Source organism: Carassius gibelio, chromosome A17, assembly GCF_023724105.1.
Source record: "Carassius gibelio isolate Cgi1373 ecotype wild population from Czech Republic chromosome A17, carGib1.2-hapl.c, whole genome shotgun sequence".
NCBI classification, from domain to species: domain Eukaryota; kingdom Metazoa; phylum Chordata; class Actinopteri; order Cypriniformes; family Cyprinidae; genus Carassius; species Carassius gibelio.
Window position 1 is genome coordinate 23,380,287 of NC_068387.1, and position 17,674 is coordinate 23,397,960.

Sequence of the window (17,674 nt, forward strand, 5' to 3'; positions counted from 1 at the left end):
GTGCAGCAAAATACATTTTGTAGATTGCATGGAACCCCTCCCAGCAAGCAGTGGCTGCTTTATCCAAATGCACAGCAGTGTTCCTGCTCAGGCTCAGCACAAGAAATTCTTTTTTTTTCATGAACGAGTGATCACAACTCTGGTGTTTGTGTTCACCATTGGGTGTGTTCTCTTATTTCTGTGTTCTATTGAGGGAACGAGACATATTGGAACAGCCATGGCCTTTATCAGCAGCTGTCAGCATGAGTGATTGGTGCAAGGAATGCTTGCAGTGGGACGTGGTCCGTAGTTAGTTCATTTCCACATCAGGTTGCTATAGACACCTGTCAGTAGAACGTCTGTCTCTGCTTTGTCGGCGGTCTCTATGTACTTTTTTTGCCTGTAGATAAATGGTCTCTATGAAAAGGTTATTTTACATTTCCCATCTGATAGCATTTTGTGGTGGTGTTAATGTTTAACTGGCCGGTAGAGTTAGAGGGCAGGTTCGTTGGGATCCCACCCCTGTGATCAGGTATCTTACAGTTTTGGTTAAAGTTTAACAGAGTCCTCAGGTCGGCTGTCTGGCAACCTTTATAACTAGACTAACAAACACTGTTTTAACAAGTAGCATATGTTTGGTTGAATGCAGTGAATAGAATGTTTAAATGTACAAGGGGAGCTATTAGTATTTCTTTTATTAGTGGGTTTCACTGTCGTTGTTACTGTTGCTCATACTTAAAGGAGTAGTTCACCCGAAAATAAAAATTTGCTCATATTTACTCTCCCACAGGCCATCCAAGATTGATATGCATTTGTTTCTTCATCAGAATAAATTTAGAGAAATGTAGCATTACGTCATTTGCTCAGATATGGATCCTCTGCAGTGAATGGGTGCCGTCAGAATGAGAGTCCAAACAGCTGATAAAAACATCCCAATAATCCACACCACTCCAGTTCATCAATTAATGTTTTGTGAAAATCTGTTTGTAGTAAATACATTCATTATGGCCTGTCAATTTTCCAGAAAATTTTATTATTTTATGTGTGCACTTTAAAATAATGGTTCTTAATTGTCACTGTGGTTCCATTAAGAACCTTTAACATCCATCCAATCTTTCGATTGCACAAAAGGTTCTTTATAGTGGAAAAATTTTCCTCAGATTATTAAATACTTTTTGCACTAATTAAAAAAAAATTTTTTTTATGAACAGTTCACTGAAAGGTTCCTTGTGAACCTTTATTTTTAAGGGTTTGGTATAATCACCTACACTGTTAATTATTTGACTGTAAATTTACAATAAATTGCAGGTTAATAATTGCATGACTTTCACAGTAAGTTACTGTAACATTTTTACAGTAAATTATTGTGAAATGACAGCTGTATACTGTGACTTCACAGTAATTCTGACATCGCATTACTGTGATTTAGCGGTAAGCTGCTGTAGAATTAATGTATTTAACTGTGAAATTACAGTTGGTGTCTATGTATTACTGTAATTTAACAGTAAGCAGCTGTAGAATTCATGTATTTAACTGTGAAATTAGTGTCTATTATTGTAATTTAGCAGCAAGCAGATGTAGAATTAATGTATTTAACTGTGAAATTAGTCTATCTATTACTGTAATTTAGCAGTAAGCAGCTGTAGAATTACTGTACATAACTGTGAATGTCTATCTATTACTGTGATTTAGCATAAATGATGGACCAAACAAAACTGATAAAAACAGTGACATAACTTTTATTTTTTAGAAGTAAAATACAATTTAATTACATGAATAAAACACTGGGCAACAGGGATTGACACTGGGTAACAGGAATGTGTGTCAAAAGAGAAAGAAGGAGACAGAAGAGAGAGTGAGGGAGAGAGATGTAAGAAAAGACAAAAAGGTGGGAATAGAGAGGGTCGCAGGTATCTCGCTCCTTCCCTCGCAGCTGGCACCTGCATAGTGTGGGTTCTATCCACTATATACAAAAGATAAGAAAGACAAAAAGTTTAAGTTACTCTGTGGTGGACTGACTCCCTGTAAGTATGGTGCTCGCATTGTAACACTAATCCTAAAATGTCTACAATTTAAGTAATTTCAACTATTAAAAAAAATGTGAATAGTACTCTCAATTAATATTAAATCAACAAACCAGGACTCTAATCACTCCTGTTACTTTTACCCAGTCCTATTATTTTTCACGTGAGTAACAGGACTGAAAGTAACATGATTGTAAGGTTAGTTCACCCAAAAATGAAAATTCTGTCAGTAATTACAGAGCACAAATTAAGATATTTTTGATGAAATCTGAGAGCTGGATCACTCCTCCATCGGCTTCTAAGGGTTTGAAACTTGCTGGCCCAGAAAAATGTATTAAAGACATCTTTAATATAGTCCAAGTGACTCCAGTAGCTCAATCTTAAGTTTATAAAGCGACGAGAATACTTTGTGCGTAAAAAAAAAAAAAAAAAAAAAACTTTATTCCACAATTCATTTCCTTCTCTGTGGGCCTTGAGTTTTTTCATGTAGTAAAACAGCGTAGCGCTTCTGTGTTATACGTCACACGTAGGCTCACTATTGGCCGACGCTGGTCATGTGTGTGATGCATGTGATGTATAACACAGAAGCGCTACGCTGTTATACTACATGAATTCACCCGAGGCCCAGAGAGAAGGAAATGAATAGTGGAATAAAGTCATTATTTTTGGGGGGGTTTTGCGCACAAAAAGTATTCTCGTTGCTTGGTAAACGTAAGATTGAGCCACTGTAGTCACTTGGACTATATTAATGATGTTTTTAATACATTTTCTGGGCCAGCAAGTTTCAATCCCTTAGAAGCCTATGGAGGAGTGAGACAGCTCTCAGATTTAATCAAAAATATTTTAATTTGTGTTCCGAAGATGAGAGAAGGTCTTACGGGGTTGGAACAACATGAGGGTGAGTAATTACTGACAGAATTTTCATTTTTGGGTGAACTAACCCTTTAAGCAAAAATTGCATGCTAAATTGCATAGTAATTCAACACAGTAGCAAGTAATGTAAATTTACACTTAAAACTATTGTAAAGTACTGTAAATTTGACGTTTTTTAGACATCAAGGCATGTTAAAATCAAATAAACGTAAAAACAATTAATTTTACACATTTATTTTGCAGTCTGTCTAAACTCTACATTGAATCAGGAGACACTATAGAACACATTAAAGGGATAGTTCACCCCAAAAATCTTTGGAACACAAATTAAGATATTTTAAGAAATCCGAGAGCTTTCTGTATCCTCCATGGACAGCAATTATTTTACTTTCAAGGCCCGGAAAGATTGTTAAAATAGTCCATATGTATACAGTGGTTAAACCTTAATGTTATGAAGCGACGAGAATACTTTTACTGCGCAGAAACAAAACAAAACAAAATAGAATACCGACTTTATTCAACATTTTTCCTTTCTGTGCCAGTATCCGATGCTGTTCACGTGATGTGTTCTCGATCATGCATGTGATTGCATTGGGCACAAAAAGTATTCTCGTCGCATCATAACATTGAGGTTGAACCACTGTAGTCACATGGACTATTTTAACGATGGTTTTACTACCTTTCTCGGACTTGAAAATGGTTATAACATAGTAGTCTATAGGTGGGATCAGAAAGCTCTCATATTGCTTAAAATTTTCTTAATTTGTGTAGAACAAAATTCTTGTGTTTGGAACATCGTGAGGGGATGTAATTAATGACAGATTTTTCAATTTTGGGTGAACTAACCCTTTAATAGCTTCAGTAAACTTCTTACTGCATAACTACATCTAGCTTAAAGGAACAAGCCGACTTTTTGGGACTTTAGCTTATTCACCGTATCCCCCAGAGTTAGATAAGTCCATACATACCCTTCTCATCTCCTTGAGTGCCTCTGTTTGACGCACCCACCGCTAGCCTAGCTTAGCACAAAGACTGGAGGTAAACGGCTCCAGCTAGCATACTGCTATCAATAAGTGACAAAATAACGCCAACATTTTCCTATTTACATGTTGTGATTTGTATAGTCACAGTGTGTACAAATAACAAGGTCATATGAGACACAACCATCTTCTAACTGTATACATACTGGGAACTATATTCTCAGAAGGCGAAGCACTGCTACTTCTTTGGAGTGATTTACTCCAATTCTGAGCAAACTCTCTGCTCCTCACCACAGGGCTTCTCAGGTGCTGTGAGAAAATCACTCCCCAAGTAGCAGTGCTTCGCCTTCTGAGAATATAGTTCCCAGTATGTATATGGTTAGAAGATGGTTAGAGTCACTGTGACTATACAAATCACAACATGTAAATAGGAAAATGTTGGCGTTATTTTGTCACTTATTGAGAGCAGTATGCTAGCTGGAGCCGTTTACCTCCAGTCTTTGTGCTAAGCTAGGCTAGCGGTGGGTGCCTCAGACAGACTTACGGCAAGCACGGAGATGAGAAGGGTATGTATAGACTTGTCACAAAAAGTCAGCATGTTCCTTTAACACAGATACTGTGTTTCATTAGTCCGTTCTTAAATTGGAACACAGCTTACATTAGATTGACATCCATTCGAAGTCAATGAGCTTCCTGATAAGAGTGCAGACTTGCTGGTTCATGTGACCTCTCTGCCTCTTAGATTTTGTGCCCGTCTCTGGGTTGATGCCCAAGAAGCACCTACAAACAAAAAGACAGAAGAAACCTGTTAGTTTAATTCGTGTGATGAAAAAGGTGTCAGTTCCCAGTCACCACCTTCAGTGGGTCACTGCTTTTGCAGTACAGAGTCAAATTAAAGTTAGCTCAGTTTAAACAAAGGTGTAATTCAGGTGTAAGTACTGCAATTCAGAAAAAAAAATGCATGGAACTGAACTGAAAAACATTTCCATCACAAACACAGTCAAGAATAGGCCTTCACCAAAGTAGAGGTGTGTGATTTACCTAGGCAAAGCATTGGCACACAACAATTTACATAATTTACATGTTCCGTTTGCAGAGGATGGAGTAAGAGCCTGTTGTCTGTCCATCTCCCTATGGCTGTTTCTACTTGTACTCTTCCTCCTAGAATTATTACCCGTTCACAGATGATGTGATAAACATTTCATTTCTTATATCTTTTTCACAATAAAGCACCCAGTTTTCTAGTTGTTTCTGACTTTTTTAAGCTTTGTCTCTGGTCTAATCTGGTCTGGTCTCCAGCACAGACACACAAATTAAGGCCCCGTCCACACTACTGCGTTTTCGTTTAGAAACGGAGAATTAAAACGAATATCTCCGTCCACACCAGCTTTTTAGCTGCGTATAATGCTGTGTTCACACCATACGCTAATAGAGCGTCTGGCGCGAATGATTTCAATGTTAAGTCAATGCAAAGGCGCGTTTACGCGCGTCTGGAGGTCTCGCGGCGCGAATGGGGCGTTAAGCGCGGCGCGGAAGACGCGAATTGACGCGCGAATAGAGCGCTTCGCGCGAAACGCGCGTTAAGCGCGAATGGTGCTTTTTGTGCATTTAGCGTTTGACGCGAATTCGCGTCTGCCGCCCGAGTTGAAAAATTTGAACTCAACAGTATGTTCCTGCAGCCTCCGGTTGTGCAGGAATACCCTTCTCCACTCATTCAACAAGGAGGAACGACAGATGTTGTCAGTGAGCAGTCAACCGGAGCTATATGACAAAAGTTCATATTTCTATAGAGACAGGAATAAAAATGACCTATATATATATATATATATATATATATATATATAAAACATATTAATAGATAAATTGAATATAGGCCAAAGATAAGAAACGTTTCATTTTACCCCAAATGAATTATATTTTATCTTGAACCACTAAAGACACATCAGAGCCAGCGGCAAATGTCAGAAGATCTAGCCGAGGTAAGGCTACTCTCGGCGGATACATGATGACGGAGCTCCCGCTGATCGCATGGAGCTCATCTCCGAGATCGGCGAAACACATTTTTTAAATAGACGCTGTCATTATAAATAAACCGCATATTTGAGTTTAAAACAACTACATTCTCGCCTGAAATACTTTTAAAACTACATTTCATGACACAATAACAGTAATATTTTGAAAATTATCCGAATAAAAATGGCGGTTGAAAATGCTGCGTGAACTCAGCTGGATGAAGCCCCCCATTCATTTTTCTGTTGACGAGAAAGACAACGGTTGCTCCGTTTCACACACACAGCAGGGAAGAAAATTATAAAGTTACTAATTTGAGATGAATTTAATCCACCTTTGCCCAAATCCACAAACACCATAATTTATCTAGTTGATAATAACTGTCATAATACCCACATTAAGGCCACATCTTACCTTATAACTTTATTTATCGTCGGTCAATGTAGAAAATGCTGTGGTAAAAGAGAGAACGCTGTTAGAGTAACTAAGATAAGCTTTAAGTAAAGCTAAAGTTAAATGTTCGACGGTGTATCTAATCAGACATCTCACAGTTAACTTAATACGGTATAATTAACACTACAACCAACGTCTTTTCATTCAAATTTGCGCGCTTAAACGTCGATGCCAGTCTGCTCCAGCTAAGTTACAAAAACATGACAACAGAACCTACAACTAACGCTAATTTGGTTCATACTTTTAAATTACATGCACTATCATATGAAAAAAACATCAAATTGATAAAGTTTGACATTTAAACACTTACCGCTGTCTGAATCCACCGAATGAGACCATGTAGATCAGAGAGCTCTGATGACGCTCTGATGACGCTGCCGCAGTTGCCACTCAAAAAAGACGGCATTCACAGTAGTTTCTTGTAAAAGCCCCGCGCCTGCATTATTTTCACAGTAAAAGTCTAAATACGGTATTATATTGTGAATTATCACAGTTAAAGCCTGTGAAGTGGTAATAATGTAATTAACTGTGAAATATTACAGTTATATCTTGTGAAATCCTGGAAAAATTTTACAGTGTATAATTTGACACATCCATCACAGCTTCTATTTAAACTGTAAACTGTGTACTAGACAGGTAGTGTTTATATACCTGTTTATGGAGCTCCCTTTTACTGGCATCTCCATTCCTCTGAGCGGGACAGGAACATCATATAACCTACTATAATCATTCTCATAAAGCGGGGATCAGGATGGACCAGTTGTGTCTGAGAGGGGGTGGGATGACTTAGATAAGATAATCCATAGTGTGGCAATGCTTCTCTGCCCTTGTTTGTCACTGTCATTGGACCTTTGTACCCAATATGTTTGCATTTAATTAAACAAAGCACACAAATTTACATCACTTTCTCTACCATCAATATCACATCAGAATTGATTACCTCCTGCCTTAAAAAAGAAAAGACCCTGACATGGAACCCTTCCTGGAACTAATTAGCAAGACTGAATGAGTGATATGACTTTAGGGCAACAACATACAGGCACATAAGACAAAAGCTGCTGCCAATCAATCTTGATGTCTCTGTCACTAAAGACGCATGCAGGCATGTGAGCCAGACAGACGTTTTGTATTGACAGCTAATTGTGGCATTGTACTAAATGCATTGTTTCCCTGGCTAATATGACTGCCCACTTAATAGCGCTGAGGTTTGCTGTACGTCTGTGGTCGCAGGTGTGCACTGTGTACCTGTGTGTGTGTGTTATTACAGCCATTCATCTAGTTTCTGCTTGAATAAAAAGGGGAGCAGGTGTTATCATTATTTAGGCCTGACATTGACATCTCCATGCTCTTTGTGTCGTATTAAAGCACATAAGTCCTCTGCAGCTTGTTGACAGCTTTTTAACCACCTTTTATCATAGAAAGTTATATTGCGGCTTTTTAAGGGGAGACAAAATTACTTTTTGTTTGACAGACGATGAAACGGGTGATAAAATCTATTAGTTGTACAGTATGTAACCACACAGCAACCAAGGAAGTCTATCCACCTTATTCTGCAAGAAAGAGAAAGCTATTTCTTTAAATTAGTGAGACTTAATGATTTATTACCAGCTATAGGTAATTAACTAGAAAAATAACTAGATCCTGTCAAACTTAGTTTGCGCTATAAACCACTCTGTTCATGACTGTGATAATAAATTCTAATATTATGATAACAAATACCAATTTGCAATAAAGCACTATAATGGAGAGTTTCTAAATAAATAATTGGGAGCAAACGAAACGTTTCAAGAATGAAACCTCAAAATGATAGTTTCTACATTTAAAAGAAAAGGAGAGTTCACGCCACAAATATAATGATAATGGCACAGAGGAACAATATCACTGAAGTCGCTTTCAAAGTTAATGACACCAGGAGCTTCGCAATTTCAAGTTACAAATGGTTGCATCCGCTTTTATGTTAAAATTAATGGAGTTACCGGTTATCATTTTTTATTATTCATCACAGAGGCAATTGTTTGACTGCTGCATGCAGTTCTGAAAGCACACAACCATCTTTGCACATTGGCACGGGTATTTTATGAGCACAATTACTTGAACTGTAAATGCCATATCAAATAAAGGAATGCCTTGGCAACACTTCAGCATTTTGGGTGTTTTTTTTTTTTGTTTTTTTTTGCACAGGAAAGCTGCATCATGTTTTCATTAGAAATGTTTGTTGTTTAAAACGTCTGTTTTCTCAAGAAGTTGATTTGTTTTTTTGTGACAGTTAGCAGCATTTCAATTTATGACGAGTACCTGATATGTATCTCTAATCGTCGCCCCTACCCTTTCGTTTTTATCTTGACCCTCGTTATCTCACACCTTGTTGAAAAACACCTGTCTGATTTCACCTCGACTTGGATGCAGCGCCGTCAGAGCGCTAATGTATTCCGCTGACATTCTGAGGAATTATTAGCCCCAGATATTGTTTCTTGTACTGGCATTCCGTTTGAATATCAGATGTGTCTGTTGATATAGAGTTACGATTCCCACCTCCAGGTAAACTGCAAGCATGCTCTCACTGTTTCTGGGTCAAGTTTCATGTTTGTGTAAGAAATTTGACCATTGGCTTTTCTCCTGGTTTATGAAACATGAGCCTGCCCTGATGCTACTCCGTCAGTCAGCCGTTATAAATTTCTTGTAATTTTGATGATTGTCTTTCCGAAGGATCTGTTGAAGTGTGAGATGAATAACAAAGATATGTAGTTGTGTAGTTTTTATATGCATTGAAATCGATATTACTTGGAAATAGATGCACTTACAAATTCAGTAGAGTTCATAGTTAATATTTTTTTTAATTCATAAGCAATCATTTAAACTATGTTGCCTACTGCATTTGTTAGAACAGACTGAAAACAAGGTAACCTAAACATCTAAAACTGGTCAAGTCAATATTGCTGAATCAACCTGAATACCTGATAATTTTCACCAAAATAAAGCTAATTTTTATGGGTTAAGTCAGGTAGATATTGCTCTAATAGTTAGCAAATGCAGTTAACCACTTTTTAGAGTATAGGTTTTGTTGATAAAATCTAGATTTTAAAGTACTTGTAATTATTTTTTTATGCAAAACTTGGCCCATGCATATTCTTTGCACTTATTCACATTATATTTCACTTTATTTCACATTTTATATTTAATAAAGGGGAAAAATGCAGAATTCTGCTGAATGAGTTTAAATGTGGTAAACTCCTGATGGTTAAAAGTATTATAATATTAGCCATTTTATATTTTATTGAAGCAAAAACTCAATTATTAAAAAATAAACAAGTAGTAGTTATGTTTTTTGAATACTGACTTAAGATTTGGTAGCCCTTCTTATAAGCAGCCAAGTGAACATGGCCAATTCATGAATCACTCTTACACTAATTACACTTAGGGATCAAAACTGTTTTTGTGTTTTCAGTGTGTTGCAACATCAGGCTGATATGACCAGGCTGGACAGTCCTGCCACCTCAAGCCAGAGCCAGAGCGAGATTCAGCCACTGCTGCACCGTCTGCAGCAGCTGACATCAGAATTTCAGAGCGCTCAGACCCAACTATGTCTGACCCAGGAGAGAGAGAGGGAGGCCAATGAGAAAGTGCAGAGGTGAGTACAGACACATGCACTGTATGTTTATACATGGGAAAGTTTAATTAACAAACCACAATCATGTTAAACTACCAGTCTATATACATATATACAGGTGCTGGTCATATAATTAGAATATCATCAAAAAGTTGATTTATTTCACTAATTTCATTAAAAAAGTGAAACTTGTATATTATATTCATTCATTACACACAGATATATTTCAAATGTTTATTTCTTTTAATTTTGATGTTTATAACTGACAACTAAGGAAAATCCCAAATTCAATATCTCAGAAAATTAGAATATAACTTAAGACCAATAAAAAGAAAGGATTTTTAGAAATCTTGGCCAACTAAAAAGTATAAAAATTGGACCAACACCAGCAGATGACATGGCACCGCAAACCATCACTGACTGTGGAAACTTAACACTGGACCTCAAGCATGTGGATTGTGTGCCTCTCCTCTATTCCTCTAGACTCTGGGACCCTGATTTCCAAAGGAAATGCAAAATTTACTTTCATCGGAGAACATAACTTTGGACCACTCAGTAGCGAGACGCTTCTGATGCTGTCCATTGTTCACGAGTGGCTTTACACGAGGAATGCTACAGCTGAAACCCATGTCTTGCATACGTCTGTGCATAGTGGTTCTTGAAGCACTGACTCCAGCTGCAGTCAACTCTTTGTGAATAAATGGTTCTGGAGTTGCAAATCAGCATATGTGAAAGATTTCTGAAGGCTCATGTGACACTGAAAACTTATGGCTGATGATTTTTTTTTCTTCTTATATTAATTTCGATTTGGGTTCTTAGGACAGTTAATTCACTCAAGAATGACAGTTTTGTCCTCATTTACCCTTCATTAGTTTCAAACTTGTATGACTTCTGTGAAACAGAAAAAGAGATGTAATGCAGAATGTTCATGCTGCTCATTTTCATTCCATGACAATGAATGAGGAAAGATGCTGTCAAGTACCATGAAAGCATTACAAAAAGTAGTCCATAATCTCAAATCCATGTGACTCATTTGGACTACTTTTTTTGGTAATTTTTCTAGTCACTTATTGCATTGAAAAAAGCATGATCATTCTACATAAATTCCATTTATGTGTTCCATTAAAGAAGCCTGTTTATTTCTGTTTGGAGATATTCTTACACTTGTTGGACATTCTTTAAGCATGTTCTCTCATTCTCTCTGTTCTGTACATTTATAAACTGGTTGCCTGGTAGAAATTCCCTCTCTCTCCCTATTGTCTCACTCACATTGGGGGCTCGCTACGCAAAGCAAACACAAGCCGGCCTGCTGATCTATTTACATGATGAATTAACCAAAGGGGGTGGAGATTCTGAGCTGAGGGGTTGCTCAAAACACAGGGAGAACCCCCCACCACCCCATCACAATGACAGAACTTTAGGGCTCTGTTTACACATGCCGCTCTGAAGGGTTTCAGTCACATAGCCTCTTCTGCATGACATGAAACTCCATATCCCACAATGCACTTTGCTTTGACCTGTTCTGCTGTCCTCACACAGACAGCAAATATGTATCAGAGCAGCTTGTATGTGTACACTGGTCTGACCGAGCGACGTCCACAGTGCAAGGTTCAGTAGTTTGAGTCATTACTGTCTGCAGCATAGAATCAAGCTGCTCATTTCAGCCCTGCACAGGACTACTGGAAGAGTCTATGTGTAGTATTACTGGAAGTTAACAAGTTCCCTGTATTCTGAGAGTCAGCATGTTATTTATTGCCTGAGGCCCTGAATTAGTGCCAAATAATTTCTTAAAGGAATAGTTCACCCAAAAATGAACATCATTTATTCACACTCATTACTTTCTTTGTTCTGTGGAACACAAAAGAAGATATTTTAAAGAATGTTGAAACTCACTGATTTTCATTAAGGGAAAAAAATCTAAACATCTTTTGTGTTCCACAGAACAAAAAAAGTCAAACTGCTTTAATGACATGAGGGTGAGTAAATGATAGCAAAATGTTCATTTTTGGGTGAACTTTGCATTTAAAGGAGTGCTTCACCCAAAGTCATTATTTGTACACCATCACATAATTTCAAATCTCTTTGTATAGGAAACATTTATATATGATGACGAGTTCTGTTTTGGTACAAGGGCAGTTCATAGTGACCATGACTGTTTTCAGGGAATAAGCACCCAAGTAACATGGACAACTTTTCTGTTGCTTACTGATTTTTATTTATTCATTTATTTAAATGTGCTTAATTTGACAGCTGTGATGACTGTACACTCATAGAAGTGTTGTTTTGTATATAATTGAGATAACATTATACATACATTTATTTTTTGAATTTGTTTTTATTTTTACATTTCCGTTAGTTTTTTTGTTTTTTTTGTTTGTTTGTTTGTTTTTTGTTTTTTTTTGCAATTTTGTTGTGTTATTGTTTTTAAATATTTTATTTTATTTAAAGTAGATTTGTTTTTAGTTTTAGTTAACTAAAAAAACTGCTCAGAACAAATGTGCAAAAAATGTAACTTTAGATACACAGCATTTTATCACCAGAACAGTACTCTTTAGTTGACAACTTTGCACCTTATCAACCCTTAAAAAGTGCTTATTTGTATCACAGAGTAGTAATATACTGTATGTACCCTTAAGGTACTGGTATGAAGCTTTTAGGGGTAAATAATGTACAAAAATGTCCATTGGATTTAGTTGCCACAGTGATGAGCTGTTTTAACTCTAAATACATGAATTATGCAAAAAAAATTCTGAGAGTGAATAATCTGTTATATGGAAAGTTATGTAAATTATTAAGATTAATAAAAAAGTCCTGCTTCTGTGTTCCAGGAAAAAATGACAAATCTACTTTGAGTTTATGGGGTGAGTTAATGTGACAGAATTTGAAAAGAGATATTTTTCTTGCAGTGAGCCCTCATGAAGAGATGGTTAGGGTCGAGGTGACAGCTATTTTGTTCCATAGAGCATCAGCATCTGTGTGTGTGTACAACTGTGATCGTCTGCAGTAAGTGGTAGGAGAACTGAGCCGGTCACACCTGACCGCTAGCTGACATTCAGATGGATGCCCTGCACTCACCGGACTCTGGCTGGCCTGTGGGAAGCCACTCTGACGTGGGCCTTGTCACATGGCGGTGAGAAGAATGCAGGGGTGATGCGATCAGCCTCCAGGCTCCCACAGCGGGGCGAACCAGGGAGGAGGAAGCCCAGCGCCGGCCCAGAATGTAGCACCTGAGTGCCATTCCTCCAGGCCCATTGATGGAGGAGCTGAGCTGAATGTCTAATGACCTACTGAATCAAATTTGGCTGTAAGAAGCGCACAAAGGACCTTTTCATTGGCCTGATGGGCCACAAATGTGCTGTGTCTGGTGCATTTCATCCAGGGTTATTACTAACTACAGGGATTTCTATTAAAAGTAAAACCATAGAAAAGAGTTGTTACTTAAAATAAAATACACTTTAAAAGAAATAAAATAATATTTATTTTATTTTATAATTTGATTATATTTATTACAAATTTACTTATTTTATTTCAGCTAGTTGCAGAGGGAACATTTCTCAATTTCTCATGTAGTTTAACTTGATGTACTAAAATAACTAAAACTGCAACTGAAATAAAATTAATAATACTATATAGAATTAATATAAAAAAACTAATGAAAATGACAAAAACAAAAACTTTAATAAATGAAAATAGAAAAAAATGAAAACTAATTCAGAATATTAATAAAAACTATATATAAATATTTTTAATGTTTATTTAATATGCATATAAATTAAAAACAAACTTTTTTATTATTTCAGCAAGCTGCCTTGTCAACATTTCTCATTTGTCATATAGTTTAACTTGATGTACTAAAATAACTGAAGTAACAGTTCATACAAACTATAGACATATATATATATATATATATATATATATATATATATATATATATATACAAAAAAGCACAACAAATTTGGTAAAACTTTCACAAAAATAAAAATGAAAAAATAAAACATAAAAATGAATAAAAGCTATATATTTAAATAAAATATATTTTGTAATAATTATATAATAAAAATATTTAAAAAGATAAAAATCAAAACGAAATCATAATATTAATACAAATTATAACACTGGTACTAAAATACTACAATAACACCGGTCCCATCATGCTGTTTCAGTCTCTTCTGTCTGTCACAGGCCTGCTTTTGTGCCGTTCTGCATCTTGTGTACCACTAAAAATCCCTCTACAGAGGCCTGAGTTTTCAGCATGATCTTATAGCATTTCATTCGAGCATTTTTGTCAGACATTGTCATGGCATAATTATAGATTATAAACAGGATCTTCTTTTGCATTGAAACACGGATATGTTGTCGTTCCATACATAAAACGTGCTGTTGTTTAGAATTTATGCACGGCTGCTGTTTACTCTGTGTTATTTGAGCTGGAATTGTTGGTTTTGCGACTCGGTGAATTCTTAATCGGGATTTGTGCTTTTGCCGCCTCTTCCCTGGCGTGTATGTTTGGGTTTACGGCCACCCTCTGCAAACAGTGTTCACCAAATCCTCCCCAGCCCGCAGGCACACCTTGGAGATCCTGCCACGGAAAGGCAGACCTGTTAATTGTGCAAACATGACCGCGAGGCTAATGAATATATTTAAAACACTAAAAATTTGCACACAAGGGTGAAAGGTGTTTCCGTGCATGTTTATGGAGGAGAGACAGCCTTGTGCTGTCTGTCTGCATGTTTGTGTGTTTTGGGTAGAAGTGGATTGCTTGTGTGATATGAAGGCTGTTTGCTTGTATATGTATATATGCTCATGTGCGTGGCCTGTTCATTTAGCAACAGTGACCTTTTATAAATATTAGTCTGCTGTTTTGAACCATGCCACCCCCCTCTTCTTCCCTCCTTTTTGCTCCAAAGTGATGAATTTCTCTTGACCACAGAGCGCCTCTGAGAAATGCATATGGTCCTGCGGCTGCTCTTCAATCTCCCTGTTCGGGAAAACAGGTGGAGACTTCAGTGGGAGCAATGCGTGGGTCAGACCACTCCCATATGCTCACTGGATAAGTACAAGCACTGGCTATGCTAAGCACGTCTTATCAGGATTGCTATGAAGACTGATATAGATATTGATATAGAGCTGGGCTTGCTTTGTTGTTGTAAGACCGCTTCAACTCAATGTTATCGGCTCTTTTTATTTGAAAAAGCTGGGATTTAACAATCCTGAGCTATCTACAACCTTGTACATTTGTCATACATGCATTTATTTTATGTAAGGAATTTAATCAAAACGTAAATTTCCAATCAGATTTTCAGATCACAGAGTAAGTACTGAAAAATTGGCTCTGAATGTTATAGACTTGGATCTTACCAAACTAGCATTGTGCTAATGGCTAAAGTCTTGAAAGGCACCATAAAGTGTTAAAATCTTGTCATTTATTTTATGCATGGTCTAAAATAGATTATTGAAATTTATGCATAGTTTTCTTTTCATCATTTTTTTTGTCGTCACCTTTGAGAAGTTGTAACACAAACAAATTTGAGATTTGCTTATACATTAAATAAAATGCATTATACAGTATGTTTTAAGATGAATGTTTTACACACACACAACTATATATAAACAGAGAGAGCGAGAGTGAGAGTTTTGTTATTATTTTTATTTTATTCATTAATAAACATAATGCATTTAATTTACATAAAATGTATGAGCAAATCTCAACTTTGTGTGGAGTATATACACACAATTTATATATAAATTATCATTCAATTTAAACAAATATTTCACATTGAATATTATAAAAAATAATCCAAAATCTTTGCTATATTTTATATTCATATTTTTAAGTAATGTAACTTTAAGTGAGTTTCAATTGTAGTTACATAATTTAAGAAGCCTGATTTGATCTATTTTGTCATATTATTTCTTTTATTATATATTTATTTATTAATTTATTGATTGCATAGTTTAACATCATTTGAAGTTTCTGAAGAGTATATTTTTTGGAGCAGAACCAGCATTTGTTTGGATGGAGAGAAGCAGGTCTGCTTTCATTCCCCATTATTCATTTGCTCCTGAAGAATCCCTTCACCCGTCTAGATCTCCCTCCATTTCCACAGAGTCTGTGGGATCATCACCCTCATAAGCACAGGTTTACTCACCCCGACCAATCACATGGCAGCACACACAGGCTTCTGTTTACTGGAGTAAAGGCAGGCGGATATTTGGAGGATTTGGGCATTGACACCAGCATGGATGTCTCACCCACTTTAAGAACTGTCTACATCCACTCTCTGCATCTTTCTGTTCCTCCAAGAGTGCCTTGTGTGAGGAGAAAACCGCTAAGAGCTGGCCTGCGTTTGTCTTGCTCTTCTTTCATTTACACAGTCACTTATATCTGCCTTCCCTCGCTCTGATTTTCCTTTCTCAGGTTGGAGCGGCTGGTGGAGGTGTTACGGAAGAAAGTGGGCACTGGCAGCGTCCGAAAAGTCATCTGATTGACTGGCCGCCGGACGACCCGAGCAGACGGCCACATCTGGTGACCAGGCTGCAGCGTTTAACTCTGAGCAAACAGCCGAAGCCTGGCCTGGACAAACACAGGCTGGAAGTGGCGTTCTTTCTCTCAGCCCTGTTCTCATTCCAGCCCAGGCTCAGAAACGCCATCGGAAATGTTTAACCACATTCTCTCTGCAGTCACCAATGAAACTACTGCTGCCAGCCCTTTACCTTCAAACTCTTAAGTCTGGTTAAACAAGGAAGATTTGATTGGACAATTATTTTATGAGGTACTGAGACTTTATTTTCCGTAGAAAGCCAGCTAATATAAAATCAGGCTGGGCTTTTTTCTTTTATGTTTTGTTTTTTGTATTGGATTTGGTGGCGGACAAACTGGACTATAGATATTTTACATTTTCCCCCGATTAATAAAGGGAGTTATAATAACAATATTAGATTAGATTTAGGTAAAATGTGCAGTGTATCAAGATGATACAGTCAGTTTTTATGATCATGAATGCTTGTTTGGTATTTACTCTTAAATGTTATGTAATAAATTGTTTCTGTGCTTATCATTTAGGGGTTTTATATATATTGACAATAGAAATTATAGAATACGTCCTTAAAATATACATATTATTTTAATTAATCTTTAAAACTACATAATCATGTTCTAAACACAGCTATTCAATCAAACCCATAAGTAATGCTTTTTATAATTCAAGTGACATACACTAAATATTGTGCTGGGTGAAATTTGCAATTATTCTTTACCTTTAATACTTTTTAATGTGTTCTTAAAATTTCTATTTTTGTTTAACACAACCCAATTTGCAAAATCAGATATACAGTATCTTCCAGGAATGGCAGGTATTTAAAGTCTATATAAAATACAATACAAAAACCTTGATGATTCTTCGAATACTTCATAAAGTGTTGCGAGTGTTTAATGGGAAGTGCTTTGCATGCTGATAATTTACAAACATAACAATGGGCCAAAGAGATCTGTCGACCTTTACCAACAAATAGATACCCCAAACAATTATATAAGCATGCTTAATGTTGCCTTTCCCTGTCCGTCCTTCAGCAGAGCTCCTCTTCAGCCTGATCGATTATGTACTCAGAAATATGTTCGATGCACCGGTGAATAAAGAAAGGGCTGTTTAGGCCAGACGTGCTGCTGAGTGTCCCTCCCCTCAAATAAACGCCCGACACCAGGACAAGCTTGTCGATTTTCCTCCTATAGGTTTCCGTGGAGATGAAAC

The 17,674-nt window shown here is 36.8% G+C and overlaps 1 protein-coding gene and 1 long non-coding RNA gene across 7 annotated transcripts in view; one reads left to right on the forward strand and one right to left on the reverse strand.

The window, feature by feature from the left end:
• LOC127933568 (mirror-image polydactyly gene 1 protein) overlaps positions 1-16,984 on the forward strand; it is a 72,025-nt gene extending 55,041 nt beyond the window's left edge. For all 6 annotated transcript variants that reach the window (XM_052530622.1, XM_052530624.1, XM_052530628.1 and 3 more), the window contains 2 exons: positions 9,765-9,947; positions 16,345-16,984. In XM_052530622.1, the coding sequence (XP_052386582.1) occupies positions 9,765-9,947; positions 16,345-16,411 (250 nt within the window). In that variant the 3' untranslated portion in view covers positions 16,412-16,984. The remainder of the gene's footprint in view (positions 1-9,764; positions 9,948-16,344) is intronic.
• On the reverse strand, positions 1,703-6,902 carry LOC127933569 (uncharacterized). Its single transcript, XR_008147537.1, has 2 exons — positions 4,515-6,902; positions 1,703-1,942 (listed from the first exon to the last, which is right to left on the reverse strand). It is a non-coding gene; the product is annotated as an uncharacterized LOC127933569 (long non-coding RNA).
• Positions 16,985-17,674: the final 690 nt, after the last annotated feature.